Source organism: Natator depressus, chromosome 4 (assembly GCF_965152275.1).
Source record: "Natator depressus isolate rNatDep1 chromosome 4, rNatDep2.hap1, whole genome shotgun sequence".
NCBI classification, from domain to species: Eukaryota; Metazoa; Chordata; order Testudines; family Cheloniidae; genus Natator; species Natator depressus.
The window spans coordinates 125,087,490-125,111,211 of record NC_134237.1 but is presented as its reverse complement, the minus strand read 5'-3'; the positions used below and the strand labels follow the sequence as shown (position 1 = coordinate 125,111,211).

The 23,722-nt window shown below is 40.5% G+C and overlaps 1 protein-coding gene across 5 annotated transcripts in view; it reads left to right on the top strand.

The window, feature by feature from the left end:
• UVSSA (UV stimulated scaffold protein A) overlaps positions 1-23,722 on the top strand; it is a 94,553-nt gene that overhangs the window by 17,813 nt on the left and 53,018 nt on the right. For all 5 annotated transcript variants that reach the window (XM_074951838.1, XM_074951840.1, XM_074951841.1 and 2 more), the window contains one exon: positions 22,464-22,566. In XM_074951838.1, coding sequence (XP_074807939.1) covers positions 22,464-22,566 — 103 coding nt within the window. The remainder of the gene's footprint in view (positions 1-22,463; positions 22,567-23,722) is intronic.

Here is a 23,722-nt window from a genome sequence, read left to right as displayed (position 1 = left end):
TTTTCACATGTATTTATAATAACCAATAAGTTATATTTAAAAATGTAAGAAATGTACATATGTCAAACTAGACTAAAACGAGTTTTTGAAACAAGAGCCAGGAAATTTGCAGTTACTCTATCTCCTTTATGTATGCTGTGCAGGCCAAAATGTTTGTTTTCTTCTGCATCCCCTCATGTGTATGTTTTGTTAGCTTAGAGCTTAATTAAAAGTGTGTTTTGGCTAGTCTTAAAATGTCTTCCTAAAATGGACTAAGCAGTTGTTTGTGGTGGTATGATTTTTACCCTGAAATAGTTGACTGGACTATGATTTTATTTGTGGAAGAGGGAACACAACTGCGTATGGTTTGTTTACAATATGTTGTGGTGGAGGAGCCTACAATAAGAGGAAGAGGGGACTATTGATGCTAGACCAAATCACTTAAAAATAACAGATGAGCAAGTCTTTTAGAATGCACTAATATTGATAGACTGGCTGTGTTTTAATGCAGCAAAATAATGTAGATTTGAATGACAGAGAGTTTGGTAAAACCATACAATTGGCAAGCTTTTGGGAAGATTTGCGTTTGCTACAATGAAATTGGATAGGTGGAATTGTGCCAAAAGTCTTCTAATTGCTTGTTAAAGACAGAACACCCTTACCTCTCATGAGGTTGTGTGTTCAGCAATTCTATAACATGCATTTTATTTTGTCTTGTTAAACATTCACGTTTAACCAGTCTAAATGCTTTTTAATTCTTTCATTAAGACACTGTTCCTCAAATAATCTTACCTTTGAATAAAGTTCTAACTCTTCAGTAATTTCTGCTGTTTGGATGTGGGTTGGGGATTACTGCATTGTAGATTTCAGCATAATTCTAAATTGCGGTGTAAATGAGAAATCTAAATAGAATAATAGAAATGCAGGGCTGGCAAGGACTTTGAGAGGTCACCTAGTCCATCCTCCTATGCTGAGGAAGTATACCAAGTATACTTAGACCTTCCGTGACAGGTGTTTATCTAACCTGTTCATAAAAACCTCCAAAGATGGGGATTCCACAATCTTCCTTGGTAACCTATTCCAGTACTTAGCAATCCTTACAGTTAGAAAATTTTTCCTAATATCTAACCTAAATCTCCCTTGCTGCAGATTGAGCTGATTACTTCTTGTCCTACCTGCACTGGATGTGTAGAACAACTAATTGCCATCCTTTTCATAACACCCCTTAACATATTTGAAGACTATCCACTCAGTCTTCTTTTCTTCATGCCCAGTTCTTCTTTGATTGCACATATCCATTCCAGTGTTGGGATGTGTGTGTACCAATGCACAGTAGTGCCACCCTGAATGGTATCGCTAAGGGGACAAACTCTGACAAGTGCCCTCTGGTGCCTCACACACAGCAGATAGGTATAAAGGGTGCAGTTGCCCCCAACCCTACTCAGATCCTTCCTATCACCTGTGACTGTTGTTGGAGCTCCCTTTGCTTGCTTCTGCAAACCTTTAGTCTAGTGTGTAAATAGTGCCCATTGTAGTCTGTGTAGTTACGGTAGTTAGTATAGTAAAAAAAAGTGTGTGCATCTGGCATCCAGCCTTTGTACTGGCCCTGGCACCGGAGATATGCCACGCTCTCTGGGTTTCAAGCCCTGCTACTCTTGTGGTAAGGCAGTGCCTAACAGTGACCCTCACCCCAGCTTCCTTAAGTGCTTGGAGGATGCTTGGATGAGTCTTAAATGTAGTACCATCTGATGGTCCAGGGACATCTGCATCGAGCACATCACCGGCCACCGACAGTACCAAGAGGAGTGAGCCGGTACATCATTGTGCACCCACTGTGGGAAAAAGACTGAGAGGCTTTCCCCATTGGACCGTATGAACTGGAACCATAAACCCACTGAACATTAAATCCCACCAAATGAGGGTAGACCCATCCCCACCATCATATCCACTCACTATACTCCGCACCTGAACATAGCCGTTATGTGGATAACTTACCCCCATATCTCAATGTCTGTACTCTGACCGGTTAAACTTTTACCCCAAGTCGGGGAGATGGCAGATTATTATGTAATCCTTACTCCACCAGCTCCTAAATCGAATTTCACACCCCTTGATAATCTGTACCTTATCCCCTGACAACCAGAAACGTCTATGCTTGAACTCTATGCCCTTTCTTATTTCAGCATTATCTTAATAAAATTTGTAAGGGCTTTAAGTCCAGTTCCAACCCCCCCCCCCCCCCCCCAACAGGACAGCCAGATTGAAATATCTGCTGCTGGAATCAGTTCTGTATCCTCCATTTGAACCATCTATCTTGGTCCAGGTACTGAGCACCTCCAGTGTTACCAGTTCTGAGAGGTAGATCAGCATCACTGGTACTAAAGAAGAGGCACCGTAAATCAGACTCGGCACCAGGACCATCAGAGGAAGCAAAGAGGTCGAATTCATCTAAGGACTCAGGTGGAAGCTCAAAGAGGAGGCACTCCCCAGAGTACACCTCTAAGCAGAGGAGTTCAGTGGCTCCAGAGCCCACTACGGGCTTGTTGAGACTGGCTCCTGAAGTACCATCTTCGGGATCACCTCGCGTCCCGGTACCACAGAGTGCTTTCCTGCTACTGTCTACGTCTGAGACATATGAGGCTGCAAAAAAATTGTTGAACCTCTGGGTACTGCCGTCACTGGCAGTTCAGGAGTCTTGCTTGGCACTGGTTCCCAAGATATCAACTTTAGCGGCTTCACCTCTGCACCAGGCTGGTCCAGCTGATTGGGCCATCATGATACCATTTAGGAAGGTACCGTCTAGGGCAAAGCCACAGATGATCTCCCCAGCTCCCCTCTCTTCAGAGTCTGACATTTCCTTCCTGGTGCTGACCGGTATGGTCCCACCATGGTTGCAAGAAGAGGATTCTTCATTGAACTCTGAAGTGAAATCCTGTGTCCCCCAGCCAAGCCGATTGCACCATCAGGAATATACCATCTGTCTGCCTGGTTTTAGCCTCCATATCAACAAGGGGCTTACTGAAAGGACTCTTAGGCCATGCACAGTTGTGGACCATGGCTGTACCAGTGGCCCATTTGAAACATATGGGGTTCCCCTCTTAATCGAGAGCATCCCCACATCCACGTCAGCTGGCTTCATCTACTGGCTGTCAGGAGCATTGACACTGCAAACACCCTTTGCTTTGGTACTGAGCCTGTCACTGAAGATGCAGGACCCCTCTCAAGAGCATCTATGAGAGGAGCTGGAACTGGACCAGACCCTAGTATCATTGGTATCCTCTGATGAGGCAGGTGTGGCAGAACCTATTTTCTGCCTTCTGATGATGATGAGATGCATCACGAGTTATTGAGGAGGATGGATATAGCTCTGGACATCCACCTGAAGGAGGTCCAGGAAAAATCACAAGCTGATGGCATCTATGGCCCAGGCTAGAATTCCTCTGCTTACTAATGATGCTGTTTTGTAGCCTACTAAGATTCTTTGGCAGACCCCAGCTTCCCTGTCACTGAGGGCAAAAAGAGTGGAGATGAGATACTATGGTCCCTCTCAGGGGTTTGAGCATTACTATAATCCTCCCCCTTTCGGCTCCCTGTGTCAGCAGCCACAGAGAGAGTGAGAAACAGGGTTACCATGCATTAACCCCAAAGAATAAAGAGATTGAGAAGCTGGACTTACTTGGGAGAAAGCTTTGTTCCACAGGCAGGTTAAAGCTTTGTATTGCAAACCAGCAAGTTTTATTGGGGCACTATGATTTCACCCTGTGAGATACAGTTTCAGAGTTCAAAGACAAGCTCCCAGATGATGGGGAAATGAGTTCTTTTTCCAGCCCAATGGCAGTAAGATTTTTCAAGGGTTTGGACAGACCTTTTTCTGCAAGTGCAGAACCCTATTTCAGCCTGGAGCCTGAATCTAGTCTTAACAAAGCTGATGGGTCCTCCCCATTGAGCCTCTAGCAATATGCTGTTGCACCGGTCAATGAAAATTGCATTTTTTAGTAGCTGGAAAGTCGGGAAGGAACAGCCAGGAAAGTCGGGAAGTTGAGGACTCTCATATCAGATCCTCCTTATATGGTTTCTGCATGGACAAAGTCTATCTTCATCCTCACACAAGTCTTCTTACGAAGAGGGTCTCCACTTTTCATGTTATTAAAGCAATTTTCTTACCAACCTTCATCCCAAAGTCTCGTGGTAATAAGGGGAGGAGAGATTGCATGCTCTGGATGTTAGAAGAGCTTTAGCATTTTATCTGGAATGAACTAAACTTTCAGGTCTTAAGCTCCATTGTTTATTGTATTTACAGACCAAATGAAGGGCAATCCTGTTTTCATATAAAGGATTTAGTTATGGATATCCAGCTGTATTGGCCTTTGTTACCAGATGGCTAACATGAATCTCTGGGTAGAGTGCTGGGTCATTAAACTAAGTTCCAAGCAAACTCTTCAGCTTTTCTGTCTAATGCTCCTATATTGAACATTTTCAAATCTGCAACCTGATCATCATGTCACTCGTTTGCCTCTCACTAAGCTATCTCTCAACAATCCAGAGGTGATGGTAAATTTGGACTAGTGGTCCTCTAGTTGGGACTGCTTGTGAGTCACCTACAATGGAACAGAGGTGTAATCACTTGAAGAAGAAGAAAAGGTTACTAACCTTTCTGTAACTGTTGTTCTGTGAGATGTGTAGTACCTGTCCTCCTTTCCCTCTTTATCGGAGTGTTCTGGTAGGATGGAACTGAGTGAGCCGGAGGCAGCTCCGCCCTTTATGCCTGGGCTCCGTGCACAAGGCAACAGAGGGCATTTATGCCCTCCTGACAGGTACCACAAAGGAGAAAATCTCTCAGAACTGTGCATTGAAGTGTGCACGCTCCTACAGTCGAATGGACACGTGCAACACATCTTAAAAACAACAACAGTTATGGAAAGGTTAGTAACAGTATCTTTTATTAACCTTTCCTCATAGGTCAGGTTTCTAAAACTTTTTATCATTTTTGTTGCCGTCGTTTGGGCTAGCTCCAATTTATTCACATCCTGCTTAGACTGGATACTGTACCCCAGCTTCACCAGTGCTGAACAGAGTGGGACAGTTACCTTCGATGTCTTACATACAACCTCCCTGTTAATACACCTCAGAATGATAGCCTTTTTTGAAACTGCATCACATTGTTGGCTGTTACTCTACGTATGATCCACTAATAACTTCCACGTCCTTTTCTGCGGTACTACTGCCTAGCCCGTTATTCCCTATTTTGTAGTTGTGCATTTGATTTGTCCTTCCTCTTACATTACAAGGTCATTTTGAATTCTAATCCTGTCCTCAAAAGTACTTGTGACTTGTAACCTAAGTTCCCTCTAAGCTGCCGGACCTACTGCGGCAGGGAGAGGCACCCTGGCCCGGACAGTACCGGGTTTATAATGGCCCAAAGCCGTGGACTGTCACTGGTGGCCCGGACTGCGGACAGACCTGCCGCGGCCTGGGGGAGAGGCACCCCTCCTCTGGCCCCTACCCAGCCTGGCCAGGACCTGCCGCGGCCGGGGGGAGAGGCACCCCTCCCTTGGCCCTTAGCCAGCCCGTCCTGGAGCTGCCATGGTGGGGGGAGGCACCTCTTTCCCCCGGCCCAGCTGCTGCTGGGGGGGACTCCTGTCTCCCCACTGTAGCCCCAGGGCAGCCTGCACCCCAAACCCCTCATCCCCAGCCCCACCCCAGAGCCCGCACCCTCAGCCAGAGCCCACACCCCCTCCCATGCCCCAACCCTCTGTCCCATCCCTGAGCCCCTCAGCCCCACCCCAGAGCTTGCATCCCCAGCCAGAGTCCTCACCCTCCCTGCACCCCAATGCTCTGCCCCAGCCTTGAGCCCCCTCCTACACTCCAAATCCCTCGGTTCCACCCCTGCCACATGAATTTTGTTATGTACACTAATATGGAGGTGCTGTGTCACACATCATATTGCCATATTAGTGTACATAACAAAATTCATTCCGCACATGCGTGGGAAAAATTAGAGGGAGCGCTGCCTGTAACTCCTCCCAGCTTGGTGTCCTCCACAAATTTTATATGCCTACTCTCCACTCCATATCCAGTTCGGTAATGAAAATACTGAATAGTACTGGACCCAGAACAGACCCCTGTGGGGCCTCACTAGATACTGTATGTCCTCCCAGTTTGACAGTGAATAACGGATAAGTACTTTGAGTATGATTTTTCAACCAGTTGTGTACCCACCCTTAAAATATTTTCATAAAGATTACATTTCCTTAATATGGTGTGTGTGTGTCATATGAAACTTACTAAAATCAAAATATAGCACTTCTACTGCCAGTAAGCCAGTTAGCCAGTAACCCTATCAAAAAAGGAAATTAGGTTGAATTGGCATGATTTGTTCTTGGCAAGTCTATGCTAGCTATTCCTTCATAACCCCACTATCCTCTTGGTTCTTACAGACTGATTGCTTAATAATTTGTTCCAGTATCTTTCCAGGTATTGAAATTAGGTTGATTGGTCTAGAATTCCCTATGTCCTCTTTGTTCCCCCTTTAAACATAGATACAGTAGAACCTTAGTTATGAACATCTGGGGAATGGAGGTTGTACGTAAGTCTGAACAAAATGTTACAGTGGTTGTTTCAAAAGTTTACAACTGAACATTGATGTAATACAGCTTTGAAACTTTACCATGAAGAGGAAAAATGCTGCTTTTAACAAGTCTTAATTTAAATGAAACATGTACAGGAACAGTTTCCTTACCTTGTCAAATATTTTTTTATAAACCTCCCCTTAATTTTTTTAGTAGTTCATATTTAACAGAGTATTGTACCTTTTTTTTTTTCTTTTTCTTTTTTTTTCTTTTGGGTCTCTGCTGCTGCCTGATTGTGTACTTCTGGTTCCAAATGAGATGTGTGGGTGACTGGTCAGTTCATAACTGTGGTGATCATAAGTCTGAGGTTCTACTGTACGACGCTTGCCCTTCTCCAGCCCTCTGGGATCTGACACATCCTCAGAGTTCTTGAAGATAATTCCTCAGGGTTCCGAGATTGCTTCAGTTAGTTCCTTAAGTACCCTAGGATGAATTTAATCCAGCCCTGCCAATTCGACTACATCTAACTAATCTAAATATTCTGTAACCTGTTATTTCCCTGTTCTGAGCTGTGTTCCTCCCCCCTTTTTGTTTTGTTTTAAGCATCTGGTCACAATTAAAGTAAAATGACCATTAATCCTTCTTGATGTCTTCTGTTATTAGCTCTTCTCCCCTGCTATGTAGTAGACCTAGACCTTCCTTTGTCTTTCTCTTGATCCTAATGTATTTATAGAACCTCTTCTTGTTGCTTTTTATTCCTTGCCAGAGGTAACTAATTTTGTGCCTTAGCCTTTCTGATTTTGTCCCTGTACCCTTGCTCTATTCTTTTTTAACCATCCTTAGCTATTTGTACATGGTTTTTCTCTTTTTGATTTTCAGGTAATTAAAGTACTCCTGATGGAGCCATATTGGCCTCTCGCTATTCTTCCTGTCTTTCTTCTGTGTCAGGGTAGTTTGCTGTTGTGCCTTCAGTATTGGCTCTTTGAGAAATCCCAGCTCTCCTGAACTCCCTTTTTCCCTCATTAGGTTTTCCTCCAATGGAATCCTACCTATCTGTTCTTTGAATTTGTTAAAGTGTGCTTTTCTTTTCAAGTTCACTGCCCTTAACATCATGCGTCAAGTGCGTTGGCAACTACCATTTGGAAACATGTTCCCCTGATGTAGAAGAAATTAGTGTATATGATACAAAAATAACGGAAGGGAAAACTGGTTGCTGCTTCCAATTTTCATTTTATGTGTTGTCTAGTTTGGCCTTACAACGGTGTAAAGTCTTATCTATGCTATAGTACTTTGGGGACAGACCCTGTACCGTGGGAAAATAAAACTAAGGCATATAGAATATTTATCTAAGTGTCTTCTGCTAATCCCAGCAGAGCATCCACCTTATGCTGTTGGCATTATGCAGAAAAAGAATAGACAAGGTGAAGTATTTCCCATTTATGGCATCTTGTAAATGTCCCTGGACCAAAATGATAAGGGGCGCTGCTCTGGAAGACAAAAAATAGTTTTGACAACTCTTTATATCAGATAGACATTTCTACTTCTTAGATACTGCAATGTCTTTAGCAAAGTGGACAACAGACTTCTGCATCTCTCCAAAGGTATCAAACTGTTAAACCCTTTGCCATCTGGGCAAAGCCTTTTAAAATAGTGTATCTCCTCTGACAACTGAGAACATGACCTCTAATAAGATAACCAAAAGGGCCTTGTGGCTCTTTCCCTAGACAGAAGAATTCTCTTCTAAAATAATACAGATTTAGTAGATTTTAAGGCCCGAAAGGAACCACTGTGGTAATCTAGTCTGACATCCAGCATCATGCAGCCATAGAACTTCACTCAGTAATTCCTGCATTTCCCCCCTCCACTTAGAGAGGTGTGTGTGTGAGAGAGAGAGAGAGAGAGATTTTAAGGTCAGATGGAACAAATAACTAAGGAAATAGCAGATAAGGGGTCCCTCGTGGACTGTACTTGACAAGGCTCCTCTAACAATCCCCACCAGTAAATTCTTCCCAACTACATATTGTCGTCTACTAGTTCTGTTTTAGAGGTGTGCTAATGAAATTTGTCGATGATACGAAGTTGGGAGGTATCACCAATACAGATGAGGATTGGAACACTACACAGGAAGATCTGGATAACCTTGTAGACTGAAGTGCAAGAAATGGGATGCAATTCAGTAGTACAAAATGCAGTCCCTAAATTTGTGTATGTGGGGCTGGGAGGATGGGCAGGACATTTTCATCGGAAGGCTTTGGGATTCCTTCCCCTCCCCTTGGCGCAAGAGAGACAGCTCTGATGTTTGTCCCAAGGCCTGTATATTTACGTTGGGTTTTCCTGAGGTGTGCGTTGGATGGGCAGGCTTTTAATTTTTGTATTCTGTGGGGTAGTATGTGTCTTGAAAATTTTAATGGAAATTAAGAAATATTTGATAGGAACACAAAATAAATGGAATTACAAATAAAATGTTTCATCCTCTAACAAGTTATCTGTATCATTAACATATTGTGTGGTTTGGATTAACTAAATATAATGTAAAATATGCATTATATTTTAATTCTTTTGACAAATATATAATAGAACACCTACCCTGGTCCTCCATAATTCCAAAACAGGAAACAGAAAAAAAATCTTTAATAGTAGATAGTTCCTATATAAAAACATGAATTCCTTTCCCCCTCAGTTTTAACCTTTGGATTTATATATCCAAGACCTCCATATTTTTTCATCATCAGTTTTCAGAAAGACCTTTTTTCTCTTGGCATAACTGACAGTTAAAAATAAAAGTGACTTAAAACTGTGTAGTCCTCCAAACAGGGCTTCCTTTTCTAGTATTATTTGGATAGTTTCGTGTTTTTTCTCTTTCAGAGCTGGATGTTGTTATGAGTATATATTATGCCTTGTATTGGACATAATTCTGTCTGCTTGCTGTTTATTTTAAAAAAATCTTTCATGCAAATCTAATAATGAATTCTTACAAGTTGCCACTGTGATGACCTCTGATCCCTGTCTGATCAGCCGGCCGCTCAATGCAATTTGGTGGATCTTTTTAATAGAGTGTAAAATAAAGTAGGGTCTCTCTGCCAATGAGTTAACCCTTAAGCTAAGGTGTCATCTTCCTGGATTCCTTTCTGAATATTGAGTAGTGTGCTCCAAAGGTAGTGTATATGATTTTGCTTCCCACTCCTTTGGTATGCTATTGCTGTTGGTTTAAATAAAGTTCTCTCTGAAAGGTAGGATGATAATGTGCATAAAATGTATTTACAGAGATCAGAATTGACCATTAGCTACGTGCATATTTACAAAAATTTAAGAGAAAATTATGCAAGCTTTCAATAGCAGTAAGAGAAGTTATGATGAAAAACTAATACTTTAAATACAGTGTGTGTATATATAGGAACACCAAAGTAAAATAGTTATTATTTTGAATTAAGTATATGTTCCTAAGGGCTATCCTGAATCAGGGCCTTAAGTATACACATGGTTAAGAGCTGTTGACTTCAGTAGGGTGCTTTCCTGAATTGGGATCTATAATAGTAAATTTAGGATTCTTTTATCTTTTATCTCTTTCTTGAGAACTGGAAATACTATTTCTTTGCAGCCTCCACAGTCAGCCTCATGTATTCCATTCATCTGTCCATTCTTGGAGGGACAACTAAACCTTTGATCTGAACACTCAATCCTTTGGTCCACTCACCAAATAGGCCTGAGACTTTGCTTCCACTGCAGGCCAAACCTCTTTGCAGAGTGACATTTTTATTCCTGTTAGGAAACTTTCTGGAATGTGCATCCCAAGTCTCAGCTTTCACCTATTGAAACAAATGACAAAGCTTCCATTGACTTCAGTGGGCAGGTTACCCTCTCTGTGAAGTTTCCTTGTTAACTGGCACGTGGCTAGCCTTATATTTTTCTGAGACATGCCCATTAAACCTCCCAGATACTGGTTTGTGGAACCACAAGTCAGTGTACATTTCCTGGGAAGGTGGCTTGATTCTTACAATTAAACACAACAGAACATCAGCCCCAGTACTAATAATCTGACTATCTCATTTATTGGCATCCAAGAATAGATGATAGTAGTAACAAATGTAACATTTGAAATATGTTAAAAATTGACATCTGTAGTTGCACAATGTGTGCATAATATGTAATTACTCAAAGTAGCTTGTATTTAAGTTACTGATTATTTATAAGCACAGACATACATTGTAGTGTATGGTGATAAAAAGGTTTTAATGACATGAGTTTGGAACATTCTAAGCATTAGGTAAGTAGAATGGCTAGCAAGGCCTTCCATATCATTCAACACCACTAATCATTTTGTTTTATACTACATTTTAGATAAGATATTAAAAAATTGGGGTCTTCTAAAAAGATGTCTGTGGGTAAGTTTTTTTTTTTCCTTTTTCTCAGTCTGCAGAGCTAAGTTTCCTCTGAATAACAAAGGAATGAGAATAAATGTTTAAAACCGTATATCAACTTTTTAAAAAGACGTTGGGGCCTTGAAAATTAAGTCCAGTGTTACTAAAACAAGCAGGGCTACTTAACCAGTGCTGCATGATGCTGGAAAGTGTAGACGTTTCTCCTGTGGGGACAAGCAGGTATTTTTAGTCCTGGTCAGCTTTGAGTTATCAGACCTAAAACAGCTGCTTGGACTAGGAGTGAATATAGCCAGCCTTAAGCCTCATATGACTGCAAGTTTAAATACCTGCTGTTGTGTGATGCAGACTGAGGGGCAAAAATGAAAATGTTTTTGGAGCTGTTTAAGAATGGTAGCTGTTTGGAATGTTAAAGTGTAATCAAAACAAAAAATGACTGTAAAAATGGAACCACCTTACTTCTTGCTCCCTGTATATTGAGTCAGATCTGCTGACTGACGTTAGTGGCATGAGTTTTACTGCTTTTTACCAATGAAACATCTCAGGAACTGTACTATTGGGTGGGCATACAATATTCAGAGCAGTGGGCTCCAGGAGATGCATAATTAGCTTGTTTTCTAGCTCTGCAAGGATTTCAGACTAATCACCTCCTCACTCTACAAGGTTGCAAATGCTTCCTCTTAGAGTGGAGGATACAGTAGAAACTGCAAGGAGGACTTCATAGGATTTCCTCGTATGATTATGCATGAGCTGACTTTCAAATTCCAGGTGGGGTTTGCAGCGCTAACAAATGGAAAAAAAACAGCTTGTTAAACTGACCCCATCTGCTCTGGAGTTATAGAGAAACATTAAACGTAGAACCGCACCAGGCATCCTAAAGAGTCATTAGCTGGCAGAATTCAGACTTTATGGAAGTGAATTGTTTGGAGGGGCCAGAGTTGTTGCGTTTGTTCGTGATAGTTAGCAAGGCTGGATTAACAGAGAAGCAACACATAGTTTTACTTTGTGAAGGCTCTCTGCAATTAACATGGCTAGATATGTTTTTTTTTCCAATGTAAGGGTAGAATAAAAAGCTGAAGGATAAAGCATCGTGGAAAATACTGTATTGTTATAAGCAGGGTGTGTGTGTGTGTGTGAGATGGAGAGAGAGAGATGAGGAGCCTGGTATGTATATACACAGATCCTTTTGTAGTAAATGAGAACCTCCCTGTGCATCTCTCAGCAGAATATGACCTATAATTTTTTGGTTTAGATTTACAAAATCAGTGTATAATGATTTCCCTACTGTTTAATTTGTATATAATTTGACAGTTGGAATTTTGTAGGGGATGAAACAAGTTACTGTTTTAGCTTTAATATTGCAAGGTACTATTAAAGCTAGTAGACTTTAAGTAGCTGCAACTCTCTGTGTGGAAGGAAAGTGGTGTCTGGACCCACTGATTGTTTGTGCGGGCATCCTGGTCTCACGGCCCCAAACATCGTTATCCCTGGTCTCAGAAACATCAGCAGTGGGCTGGGGCGCTCACCTGGAGCCTCTCAAAACTCAAAACCTTTAGACCCCAGAAGAGTTCTCTCTGCACATCAATGTCCAAGAACTCAGTACAGTCTGTCTAGCTTGTCAGGTGTTCCTGACCCCCTGTTGCAGACAAAAATCTGTTGGTCCTCACAGACAACGTGGTGGCCATGTTCTATCTCAACAAGCAGGGAGGCGCTTGCTCTTCTCCCCTATGTCAGGAGACAGTTTGGTTGTGGGAGTTTTGCATAGCCCATTCAATTCACCTCAAAGCCTCCCACCTGCCATGAGCTCAAAATGAGCTGGTGGTTCACTTCAGCAGATCCTTCTCTGATCACCATGAGTAGTCCCTTTGCCTGGAAATTGAAGGCTTGTTTTCTAGTAGTGGGGGACTCCCCAGGTAGACCTGTTCATCACCCGGCACAACAAGAAGTGTCACCAGTTTTGCTCCCTGTAAGGTCACAAGCCTGGGTCCCTCATGGACTCCTTCCTTGTCCTCATGAAGAGGTCACCTGTATTATGTGTTCCCTCCTATCCCGCTCATGCACAAGGTCCTGCTAAAGATCAAGTGGGACCAAGTGCGGGTCATCCTAATAGTTCTGGCATGCCCCACCAACATTGATTCCCCACCAACATTGACTCCCCACCTTGCTGGACCTCTCTGTGGTGTCCCCGATCCTACTCTACACCTAGACCTGATCTCTCAAGATCATGGTCATCTGCTCCATCTGAATCGCAGCTCCCTCTACCTGACTGCCTGGAAGCTTAATGGCTGAACCCCAGAGAGCTAGCCTGCTCAAAGCAGGTCTGTGAGGTCCTGTGAGGGAGAAGAAAGCCCTCCACCAGGGCCACATATCTTGCAAAACGGAAGCAATTCTACATCTAGTCATCCCAGCGGTATGTCTTGCCTATGCGATCATTGCTGCCGTTCATTCTATAGTACCTGCTGTACGTGAAACAGCAGGGCCTATCTGTTTCATCAGTTAAAGTTCACCTGGCTGCTGTCTCAGCTTTTCATCCTTGGGTGGATGGCTGATCCATTTTTTCAAATGATAGATCAATCCATTTCCTTAAGGAACTAGAGAAGTGAGCGAGAACCTGTCCCCTGGGATCTCTACCTGGTCTTATCAAGGCTTACAGGCCCCCCCCCCCCCCCCGGTTCAAGCCGCTGGTAACATGCTCCCTGTTATACCTCTCCTGAAAGGTGACCACTTTAGTTGCTATTACTTTGGCCAGAAGGGTCTCAGAGATCCATGCCCACACTTTGGAGCCACCATACACCATCTTTTTCAAAGATAAGGTTCAGTTACATCCTAACCTGGCTTTCCTTCCAAAGATGGTCTCCTAGTTTCATATCAATCAAGCTATCTTCCTATGGTTTTCTGTCTGAAGCCTCATGCAAATGGGGAGAAGCAGAGACTTCTCTCAGATGTTAGTTGTACACTAGCTTTCTACATAGAAGGGACCAGACCAAAATACACCCAGCTGTTTATGGCAGTTACAGACAGGATGAAAGGTCTCCCGATCTCGGCTCAGAGAATTTCATCGTGGATCACGTCATGTATCCGCACGTGTTACGAACTGGTGGGTGTTCCACCCCTGCCTATCCTAACTGTTCGTTCCACAAGGGCACAAGTTTCTTCAGTGACAGTTCTAGCACAGGTTTCTATTCAGGACATTTGTAGAGCAGCAATTTGGTTGTTGGTGCACATATTTTCTTTTCGCTATGCCATCATTCAGTAGCCAGGGACAATGCTGGATCTGGCCAAGCTGTGTTGCAGTGAGCATGTCAGTAAACTCTGAGTCCACCACCTATGCAACTGCTTGGGAGTCACCTACATTGGAATAGACGTGAAAGTATTTGACAGAAAAAATGGTTAGTAATCTTTCTGTAACTCTTGTTCTGTGAGATGTGTTGCATGTGTCCATTCCAAGATCCGCCCTCCTGCCCGTCTTATGGGAGTTGGCTGGAAAGAAGAAACTGAGGGGCGCGGGGTTGGCGAGGCCCTTTATACACGCACTAAGGACGTGCTGCACCAGAGATGACCTGACGGATACCACTGAGGGAAACATTTCCGGCAACTGTGCTTGGGGCGTGCACACACCTACATTGGAATGGGTGTGTGGAACACAGCTCGAAGAACAACAGTTACTGAAAGATCAGTAACTGTTTTTATTAGGTTCTGAGATGTTAGGTTGCTGTAACTAAGAAACTATTATGCACTCCATTGAATGAGTTTTTTATGAAAAATTCAGATTACACAAGTGATAACTTGGCTATTTTTTTTTTAAATGTACAACATTTAAAGCATTAAGTGTTCAGAAAGTGACTACTTCCATGACTCCTACCCAAGACATACTGAACTCTGTCAGTTTACAGCATTTCCCTAAAATAACTGTTTTGTTAAACCCACCAACATTCCTGATGGCGTGCATTTGCTGACCTACATTGCACAGTAAATGAATAATCTAGTACATCTGAAAACTATGTATGCTTAATTCATCTGAATCATGCATCACTAGGATATAAGATAGAAAAACACTTAGACTACTGTACTTCGTCAGGGAGAAAGAAAAAGAAAAACCACATTGTGATGGAGTCACTTGTGTTGCGGTGTGCATTAACAATGTAATGTGAAGACTCACCAACACTGTATCTTTTGCTTTACTGCTGGGTCTGAAGTGTATCCCCTTAAACATCCATTTCCAGCTCCTGAGCAATTCAAAATAGTATGAAAAGGGCATTCCCAAACAATCTTGTATCAAGTTGCCCAGATTTGCCTGCTTACTGTTGAGCAAATACAAATGGAAAAGGAATGAGCAGGGATGCTTTTGCTGATAAGCACAAAATGCAGTGTTTGGCTAGGCTTCAGATATAATTTGCAGTCATTTGAATTTGTATTCAAACCTTGGTGTATTTTTCCCCCCTCAGAAGTGTTGCTTTTCTAACAGCTTATATTTATCTAGCACTACAGTCATCAGAGGAAAAATCAAACATGATTTTGAAATATGACAAAATTTCAGCATTGATATTTCTATTTCAGCATGTTTTAGAGGATACAAAAGGGTGGGGATAGAAATGAAGTTAAAAAAGACTTTCCCAATAAAATATGTTTTGAGGATTGTTTCATTGTCAGTTACTTAAAAAAGGGTTTTTTTACTTTGTTACCAGTGATTGTGTATTTGTTACACAAAACATCCCTGTCCCTCGTTTATGATTACTTAATTATATTTTATGTTGTTCTTGTGGCTGTATACAAAATGTGTTCCTTTATGTTGCGCCTTAAAATGGGTTCCACTGTGATAAGTATTATAGTCCCTTGGCCAAAATCTTCTGACCTCTAGAAAAAATGTGTAGTTGGCTGTGAGTAGATGCACATGAGATATTGGCATGGTGGAATAATTTGCAAGATCTTCCAGTGAGAGTATTAGCATATAAATAGCAGATGCAATGACGACCATCACAGCTGAGTACATTTAATTTTTAGTTTATAAGATAGAATGGGTTTTTAAATACATAGCCATCAAGCCTGCTGAAAGACAAATGAAGTTTAGAGTTCACTTGTCGGAGGATGCCTTACATCATTTTTTTTAAAAAAGGGAAATAGAGACACATAAAACAGAGCACAAGTGATTTCTAGGATGAGAAGTAATTGAGATTGCAAACCAAGTTAATTAGACCATACAAAATTTATTTAATGATCCCAGCTTGTAGTTTGCAAGCAGTGTTTTAGCGAGTAAGTAGATACAGCTTCTTTACGTGTTGTCTTTTTTTCTCTTTCCTTTCTAAAATAATTAGTAACTCCTGTACATTTAGTTTTATAAACTGATTGCCTTCTATATTTTAGACATTGTATTGCTTGTTTAAGTATGAATGTGGAGACTCCGTTTTCTAAATCCTGTTAATGTAGGGGGATCAATATAATACTGAGAAAAGGACCAAAGGCTTCATATCTTGCAAAAGTATTTTGTTGCAGGTTGTTTTGTATTTGTGTAGTTTGTTAGCATTTAGGATAAATGAGCAATGCATGTAACTGGATGGGTGATTATAATAAGATACATTAACTCATTGGATGCACAGTAGGGCATAGGCTAAAAAGTAGAGAGGAGTCGAGATGAGATTTCAGCTGGCACACTATATCTTGTTTTGGGCTTATATTTTGTAAAAGAGGCCTCAGGAAGGAAGCTTCTGATTATTTTTTTTCCCTGCTAGAGAAGGACCAAGTACATTCAGCTAACTAACTACATAAGTCAGCACTGCTTTAACCTACTGCCATTGAACATGCAGTAGAATTGACAAGACATCCATTTTTCTATCACATTCCTAACATTCTGAACAGATACAGTAGGAAATATTTCCCTGTGGCCTATGGACTTGGAAGTTGGCTTCACTAAAACCAACACTATTCTGGAAGGGAGGGTCTATTCAGGAATTCTGTCATTTTAGAAAAATGCTACTTTGTCAGTTGGTTGGATATCTTTTATTTTAAATTTAAATTAATTTAGTGCTTACAAAAGATGGATTGACAATATTCATTTGAAATAATTCATTTATCCACAGAACATGTATATCATGAGCAATAACAGTTACAAACATCTCTACGCTGCCTCTTAAACATATGTTAGCTCTATATTTGAGGACTATCCTGTAGTATAAGAGAAGGTAGTTTACTCTCCATTACCCTTCAGATCTGGCTATTATGTTGATACTGACAACAAGGGTGCCAGTTGTGATGATGGCTTTTGTGATGTGGTCTCTTCTTGACTGAGAACACAGATATTTTACCTCATTCATCGAACACCTGTTGTCTGGTAACCACTTTTGGTGACTGCTGACCTTAGTGGGGATTTAATTCTGTGGCCTAGAAGGGAAAAGCTTTATATTCCAGTATCCATCACCTGAGCTTATGTTATATTTCTGCTCAGATATTGAGGAGCACAAGAAGTAGCACACATATTCCTGATCTGCTTGCATCAACACTTGGTAATTTATCAGTTTTGATTGATTCATATACATTATGTTTTGATTTTTTTTAAAGTGTCTGAACTTATCTGCCATGGATTCCAAAAGGCACGTATTTCAGTGAATCGCACCATTTAAAATGACAGGTTTCAGAGTAGCAGCCGTGTTAGTCTGTATTCACAAAAAGAAAAGGAGTACTTGTGGCACCTTAGAGACTAACCAATTTATTTGAGCATAAGCTTTCGTGAGCTACAGCTCACTTCATCATCAGATGCATTCAGTGGACTGAATGCACTGAATGCATCCGATGAAGTGAGCTGTAGCTCACGAAAGCTTATGCTCAAATAAATTTTAGTCTCTAAGGTGCCACAAGTACTCTTTTTCTTTTTACCATTTAAAATGTTAATTTAAATGTATATCCTTGTGAGCTAATTGGATTGTTGGTAGTTTGAGGGTGCCATCGTTAAGAAATTAATCCAATTTAAAACTGGTTGCCAAAATTTACATTTCTTATTACAAAAAAAGTGGAGAAGCAACGTTAGAATGGTTCACATTTCATAAAGCATTGATGCTGTTCGGTCTGGGTGCAACAAAAGGGCTGTATGGAATAAATGCTCTTAGCAGGTGCTGTGGAAATGGAATTTATATCAGTGACTTCTCTGACTAAAGTACTGTTGCTGGGGAGTTCTCATCTGACTGAGTCAATTGTAGTGGAATGGAAGGAGAACAAAATTGCATAAAGGGAATGATATAGATGTAATTTTCTTCATTCCACTTGTGTTAAGAAGTAACTAGTCAATAGTACCTCAGAACTTTTGAATTTCTAACTGTGATTAACCTCACTACATATTTGAAAACCAAAAGGATGATAGAGCTGCTTTTTAAAATGATATAAAAATAAACATGTTATGTCTGTTAAGAAGAAAAAGGAGGCTTAATTCCTGATAGTTAACTAAGCAGTTAAATATTTTTACAGGAAAACTAAATTTAATAAAAGTCCCCAGTGAAATTCAAGAGTGCAAACAATAAGCATAATATTTTATGAAAATGACCCCCATATTTAAAATCTGGCATTATATGTTATGCATTGTAGCACCAAGTCCACATCTACCTTTTAGAAAATTAAAACACATAAATTCTGTTTAGTGTTTGATATGCACTGCACTAGCTGAAAGCCATAATGCCCCTAAAACCTTGGGTTGCTTTTCACCTTTCATAAATTCCTGGGTAGATTCTATACAAAAAATAATTTTCAGCTCCGTGGCTCATTGTTATTCAAACTTGATTGATCGTCGTCATTTACTCAGTGAGGAAGTTAAGTGCTCCTGTCATTTCCGAAGAGTATAATTGGGACGTTTCACAGGTCAGCGGTAGTGACAGGTTTCCCTTTTGATTAGTGTTAGACTGATAACAAAAATTACAGTTTCCTATGATTAATGTTTCCTTTAGTACCTAAATGTGCAGTTCATGGATTGTACCTAAACAAAGTGAATTTGCATCTGATTATGCCTTTTCACAGCAGGGCTTTTTATGTGCCTCGAAGTTTTTGAGATCATCCAGGTATACAAGGATGTTGCTCCTGGTTCAGTTTTTAAGTCAGCCATGTGTGATATGCAGGTTGTTTGGTGAAGCCTCTTCATAGCTAAGTTTCTCAAGCAATATGGAGGATATAAAACAAACAAAGCAATGGAAATTTAAAGTTAAGACAAGTTACGTGTCCTGAAGTCTTGCCCAGGTTTTGCAATATATATAATGTATGAGCATTTGAACTAAAATGTCTCCAATATCCTAGACACAATGTAGTGGATTTAGGATAGATTATCAGCCTTAACTAAGTTTTCTTTACCTTCTGTTAGTTTACCAGTATTTCCCTCTTCCCTAAACTTGCTTCTCTCAGTGACTTTATGTACTTTTTGCACTGGCAAAAAGTTTTTAATCAAAAGCACAGAAGTCCACTGAAATTCCCCCCCCCTCCCCCCGTCCCCCACTCCTAGAACATAACAATTAAATAAATCCATGGTATTTCCTATTTTATTTTTGATTTTTCACATTTTGCACAACCAAATTCTAGACTGAGACCATCTATAACAAGTTTTAGTTTGGTTTAATTTGTTTTATAGCTGACTTAGAAATAGGAACTGAGAGTAGAAAGTTTGACACAATCATATCTCTAGCAGGACAAACAGGCAGCTCTAACTAGCTAGAAGAGAACTAATTTGCTCCTGTCTCCTAAATTGCCTTTAACAAGTAGAAAAGGAAAAAAAAATAGAACTTTGAAGCCACACTGCTAACAAACTAGTTCTTTTTCAGTCTCCCAACTGCTCGTATTGTGCTGAAAGCAAAACCCTACAATATTTCCCTTTCTAAAGGCCAGCTGAAAGGTCTTCTAAAAGCTTGCAATTTAAAAATTGATGTGCCTCTTTGGTAATTAACTAACCCAGTCTCTTGGTGTATTTCTGTTTAGCTGTAGAGCACTTGACCCTTTCTCTGTTGGAACTGCAGTTTGACTTCCAGTCTGGGCCATGAGAGGTCAGATGCAGCATGTGTCTGTCTTGGCCACACCAGGCAGGGATGAACTGCTTCTTTCCTTAAGATGAGGAGGAATGATTGCAGTGGGAAGTGAAAAGTAATTTAAAATCAGAGCCCTCCAGCATGCCCAGAGCATGACAACTCTCTGTCTGCTGATTAGAGGTAGTGATGGTGTGGCCAATGGGACGTCCATGGTTGTAGCTATGTATTGTTGACTTCATGGCTGGTTTCAAACAAGTTTCTGGGAATTAATATTAAACCAAAAAATAATTAGGCGGAAAAAGGTACTGTTTGGTTATGATGCACTTGATAAATCTACTGTCCTTTAGGTCTTTTTAAAATTTAGGACTATCGTGTTCTGTGGAAAGAGTCAATTAAGAAACAAAGAATTTGTCCTCTAAATTTCACTTACTGAAGGGTAAATTGCAGTGTCAACAGCAACTGAACATTTTGTGTTAGCAATGAGCTTCAGTGTAGCTTATAAGCAATGCTGATGCAAAGTTTTGCTAAGTTTGTTGGTTTTTAATATACTCAGTAGACTGAGGTTTGGTTTCCAGATGTTTCTGGCTTCAGAATCTCAGTATGATTTAGAGGAACTCAAGTGTGCAGCTGTGACACACGATTAGATTAGTGAATTACATTGGTAAAATTCTGCTGCAGGGGGAAATTGCTGCTTCCTCCTGTGCTTTCTACAACTAGTAGTTGATATGAATACCTGCATGAGAGCAGTAAGTGCAGTGGGAAGACATTAAAAGGGATAATCCATGATGGGAAAAAATTATGATAGGTGATCTAATCACCTGTTTCTCTGTTGCTTTTGTTTACTTCTGGGAACTTGAATAAGTGTGATCGTGAGTTCTGTGGTAAGACTGTTCATTTAATGGATCCTGTGCATTGTTTCCCAAACCCATAAAAACATGTGGGAAAACTACAATAACTCACTCGTTCTGTGATGTGTAAATCTCTTAAAATCTCCCCAAATTGGGCAAGAGAAATACAATATTAGTGATTGGCAGCATTGCTGTCTTTTTAAGAGACTGCTAGGATTTGCGGATTTTATAAGTTAGCCATACAAATTCTCATCGAAGGAGGGGCAGATTGTTTTTGCCCAGATAATAATTTTGTGGGGAAAATGTATTGGTAGTTGTATGTGAAAGAAAGAAAGGCATTGGAGGAAGGTTGTAACGTCTCATTGACATACTCATGGCAAAAATTAGCTGAAATAAAATTTAGGAAGCTGATAGCCTCTAATATGGGTTAGTTGTTTTGATTAATTGATAGGAACTACATTTTTATTTTTCAACTACTCTTAAATATTCCATTCTATGTATAATATGGGCTGTACACATATATTTTAAAAATCCCACTAATTTCAGTTCCTTAGATTCTACATAGTAAAGTTTGCAACCTAATGATGTAATTGTTTAGGGGCTTTCAAATCAGATAAGATATTTATGTATTGCAAGTATTTTTATTTTAAAGCTGCTGTCAAAAAGTAAATACAGTAGAATCCCTTTTAATTGAATCCCACTTAATCAAGCCACAGTCTTATATCCCAATCTCCCATATCTACTGCAGACTTCACTACAGTCTGAGTTCTCAGACTGATATGAAGTAAAGGCCCTTGGCCTGCTGAAAAGAATTGTTCCTAATGTTGGCTGGATTCTTAATGCAATCATATATCCCCAAAACAAAGTGATACAAACAACACACCTGTTGGCTTTTCAGAATGGCTTGCTTTATTGGAGCTGTATTAGTTTCAGCATGGCTCTTTTAAAATTGTTTGGCCAGTATCCTCTAAACTAGGGAAACCATTGTGAATGTGGATGCCCTCTTCAGACAAATTGGGTATATAATTATCTTATTTTAAGATCCAGGGTCTCTAGGGACTATTTAAAAATATCCATCTATCTATTCATCCATCTATCTATCTAACCATTTGATAGCTGAGCAACATGCCTCAATAATTCCCAGAGTAGACTCCAACTCTGCAGAGGAGGAGGAGAAGCACAGTAAAATGGCATGGCATTAAGGCAAGTTTGAATGTCTTCGATTTTATCAGAGTTGAGGCTGCCAGCCCATCCTTTGCTCATCCTATTTGGCCTGTTGTATGTGTTGGGGAGGCGTACACAGTGGGTGATCTTACATAACATGTGCTGAATGAGCTGAACCACCAAAACTAGGGTAGGCATTGATAAGGCTCTCTATCACTTGCTCACTAAGTCAAGATCTTAATGTTGTTTTAACATTTTTTTTTTGTATTTTATAGTTTCACACTTTCTCACACTTCACCAACTGTGTGTCTTCTAATGGATAAGCAAACCTTTAAAGAAGATATCTCTTAGGGATTGAAGATGGCTTTAGAGATGAAATGTAAAACAAGGGGTCTAATCTTAGATGATGATTGAATACATAATTAGGGAAATACTTTTGGCTCAGAGGAGCCTCAGTAGTGGGCTGTCTTGCTGTCTGCTAATATTTTCAATATGAAGGGGGAAAAAAATAGTCTCATTTTCTGTATTTTTTCCCTGTAGATGAAAGTGTCCGACACTGAAGATGATGAAGATGAATTTGTGGAGGTCCCTGAGAAGGAAGGTTATGAGCCCCACATTCCAGACCACCTGCGTAAGGAATATGGTAAGTTTGCCCAGCTGTGAAAAGCTTTATCCCTGCATGTTACTGCTGCAGTAAAGTAAATAAACAGCCATTATGAAGTAATAAAGTGATCAGTGGTGTGGGTAATCTCTCTGACTGCTGTGAGGAAGTCATTACATAGATAGGGGAGCAGCGATTGGCTCTAGATAAACAAATACTTTCTAGGACGAGAAGCAACTGAGACCAGGAGCTTATTTCATTCAGCCATGTTCCACTATAATTTAGAGACAGAAGCTGCTCTGTGTGTGTGTGCATGTGTGCTAAAAAAGGATATTTGTTTACTCAGAATAGGGTGGTAGGAGAGTATAATTGTAAACAACCATGGCTTAGAAATACTGAGGATGGTTTGGTGAAACAGGATAGGATTTTGTGCTGCTCGCCGCAATTATAGCATCTGCAGGCACACAGCCACTTAACACCCTGAAGGTGGTTAATGTGGCCCACAACCTAGCCTCTCTCTCCAATGTGGGTGTCATTGTAACAAAAGGTTAAGTGGAGCTCAGCCTCTCAGTAGTTTGTTGTAGTGTCACTAAGGACATCCTAGATGACAAACAAAATATAATCTTCAGAGTGGTAGCCGTGTTAGTCTGTATCAGCAAAAAGAATGAGTAGTACTTGTGGCACCTTAGAGACTAACAAATTTATTAGGGCATAAGCTTTCGTGGGCTAAAATCCACTTCATCGGATGCATGCAGTGGAAAATACAGTAGAAAGACCCCATGCATCCAATCTTGTTCTTGTCTGTTTCATTTAAATTTAGCATTCCGCTTTTCCAAACATATTCTAAAGCTTTTTGAAATAAATGAGTACTTGTAAAGTGTACCTATAAAGTTGACAGGTGAGTTACCAAAAAAAGTTGATCTAAAACAGTTACATTCCAGTACATTATTCCTTGTCCTTCCCAGGTAATGCTTCATAAGTGTCTGGAGTTTTACTTCTCTGTAACATTGGGCATTTTAAGCATCAGAAGGTTTTGGTATAGAGGGAAATGCTGCCATCAAGTTTAAAAGTTAAAAATCCTTGACAGTGTAATAATTTTTTTGTTCCTGCCTCACATTGCTGCTGATTGTGAGACTGACTAAAAATGGTGCTATGTTATCCTTGAACGTGTTGTGTGAGTGTTTTTTTACACTCTTCA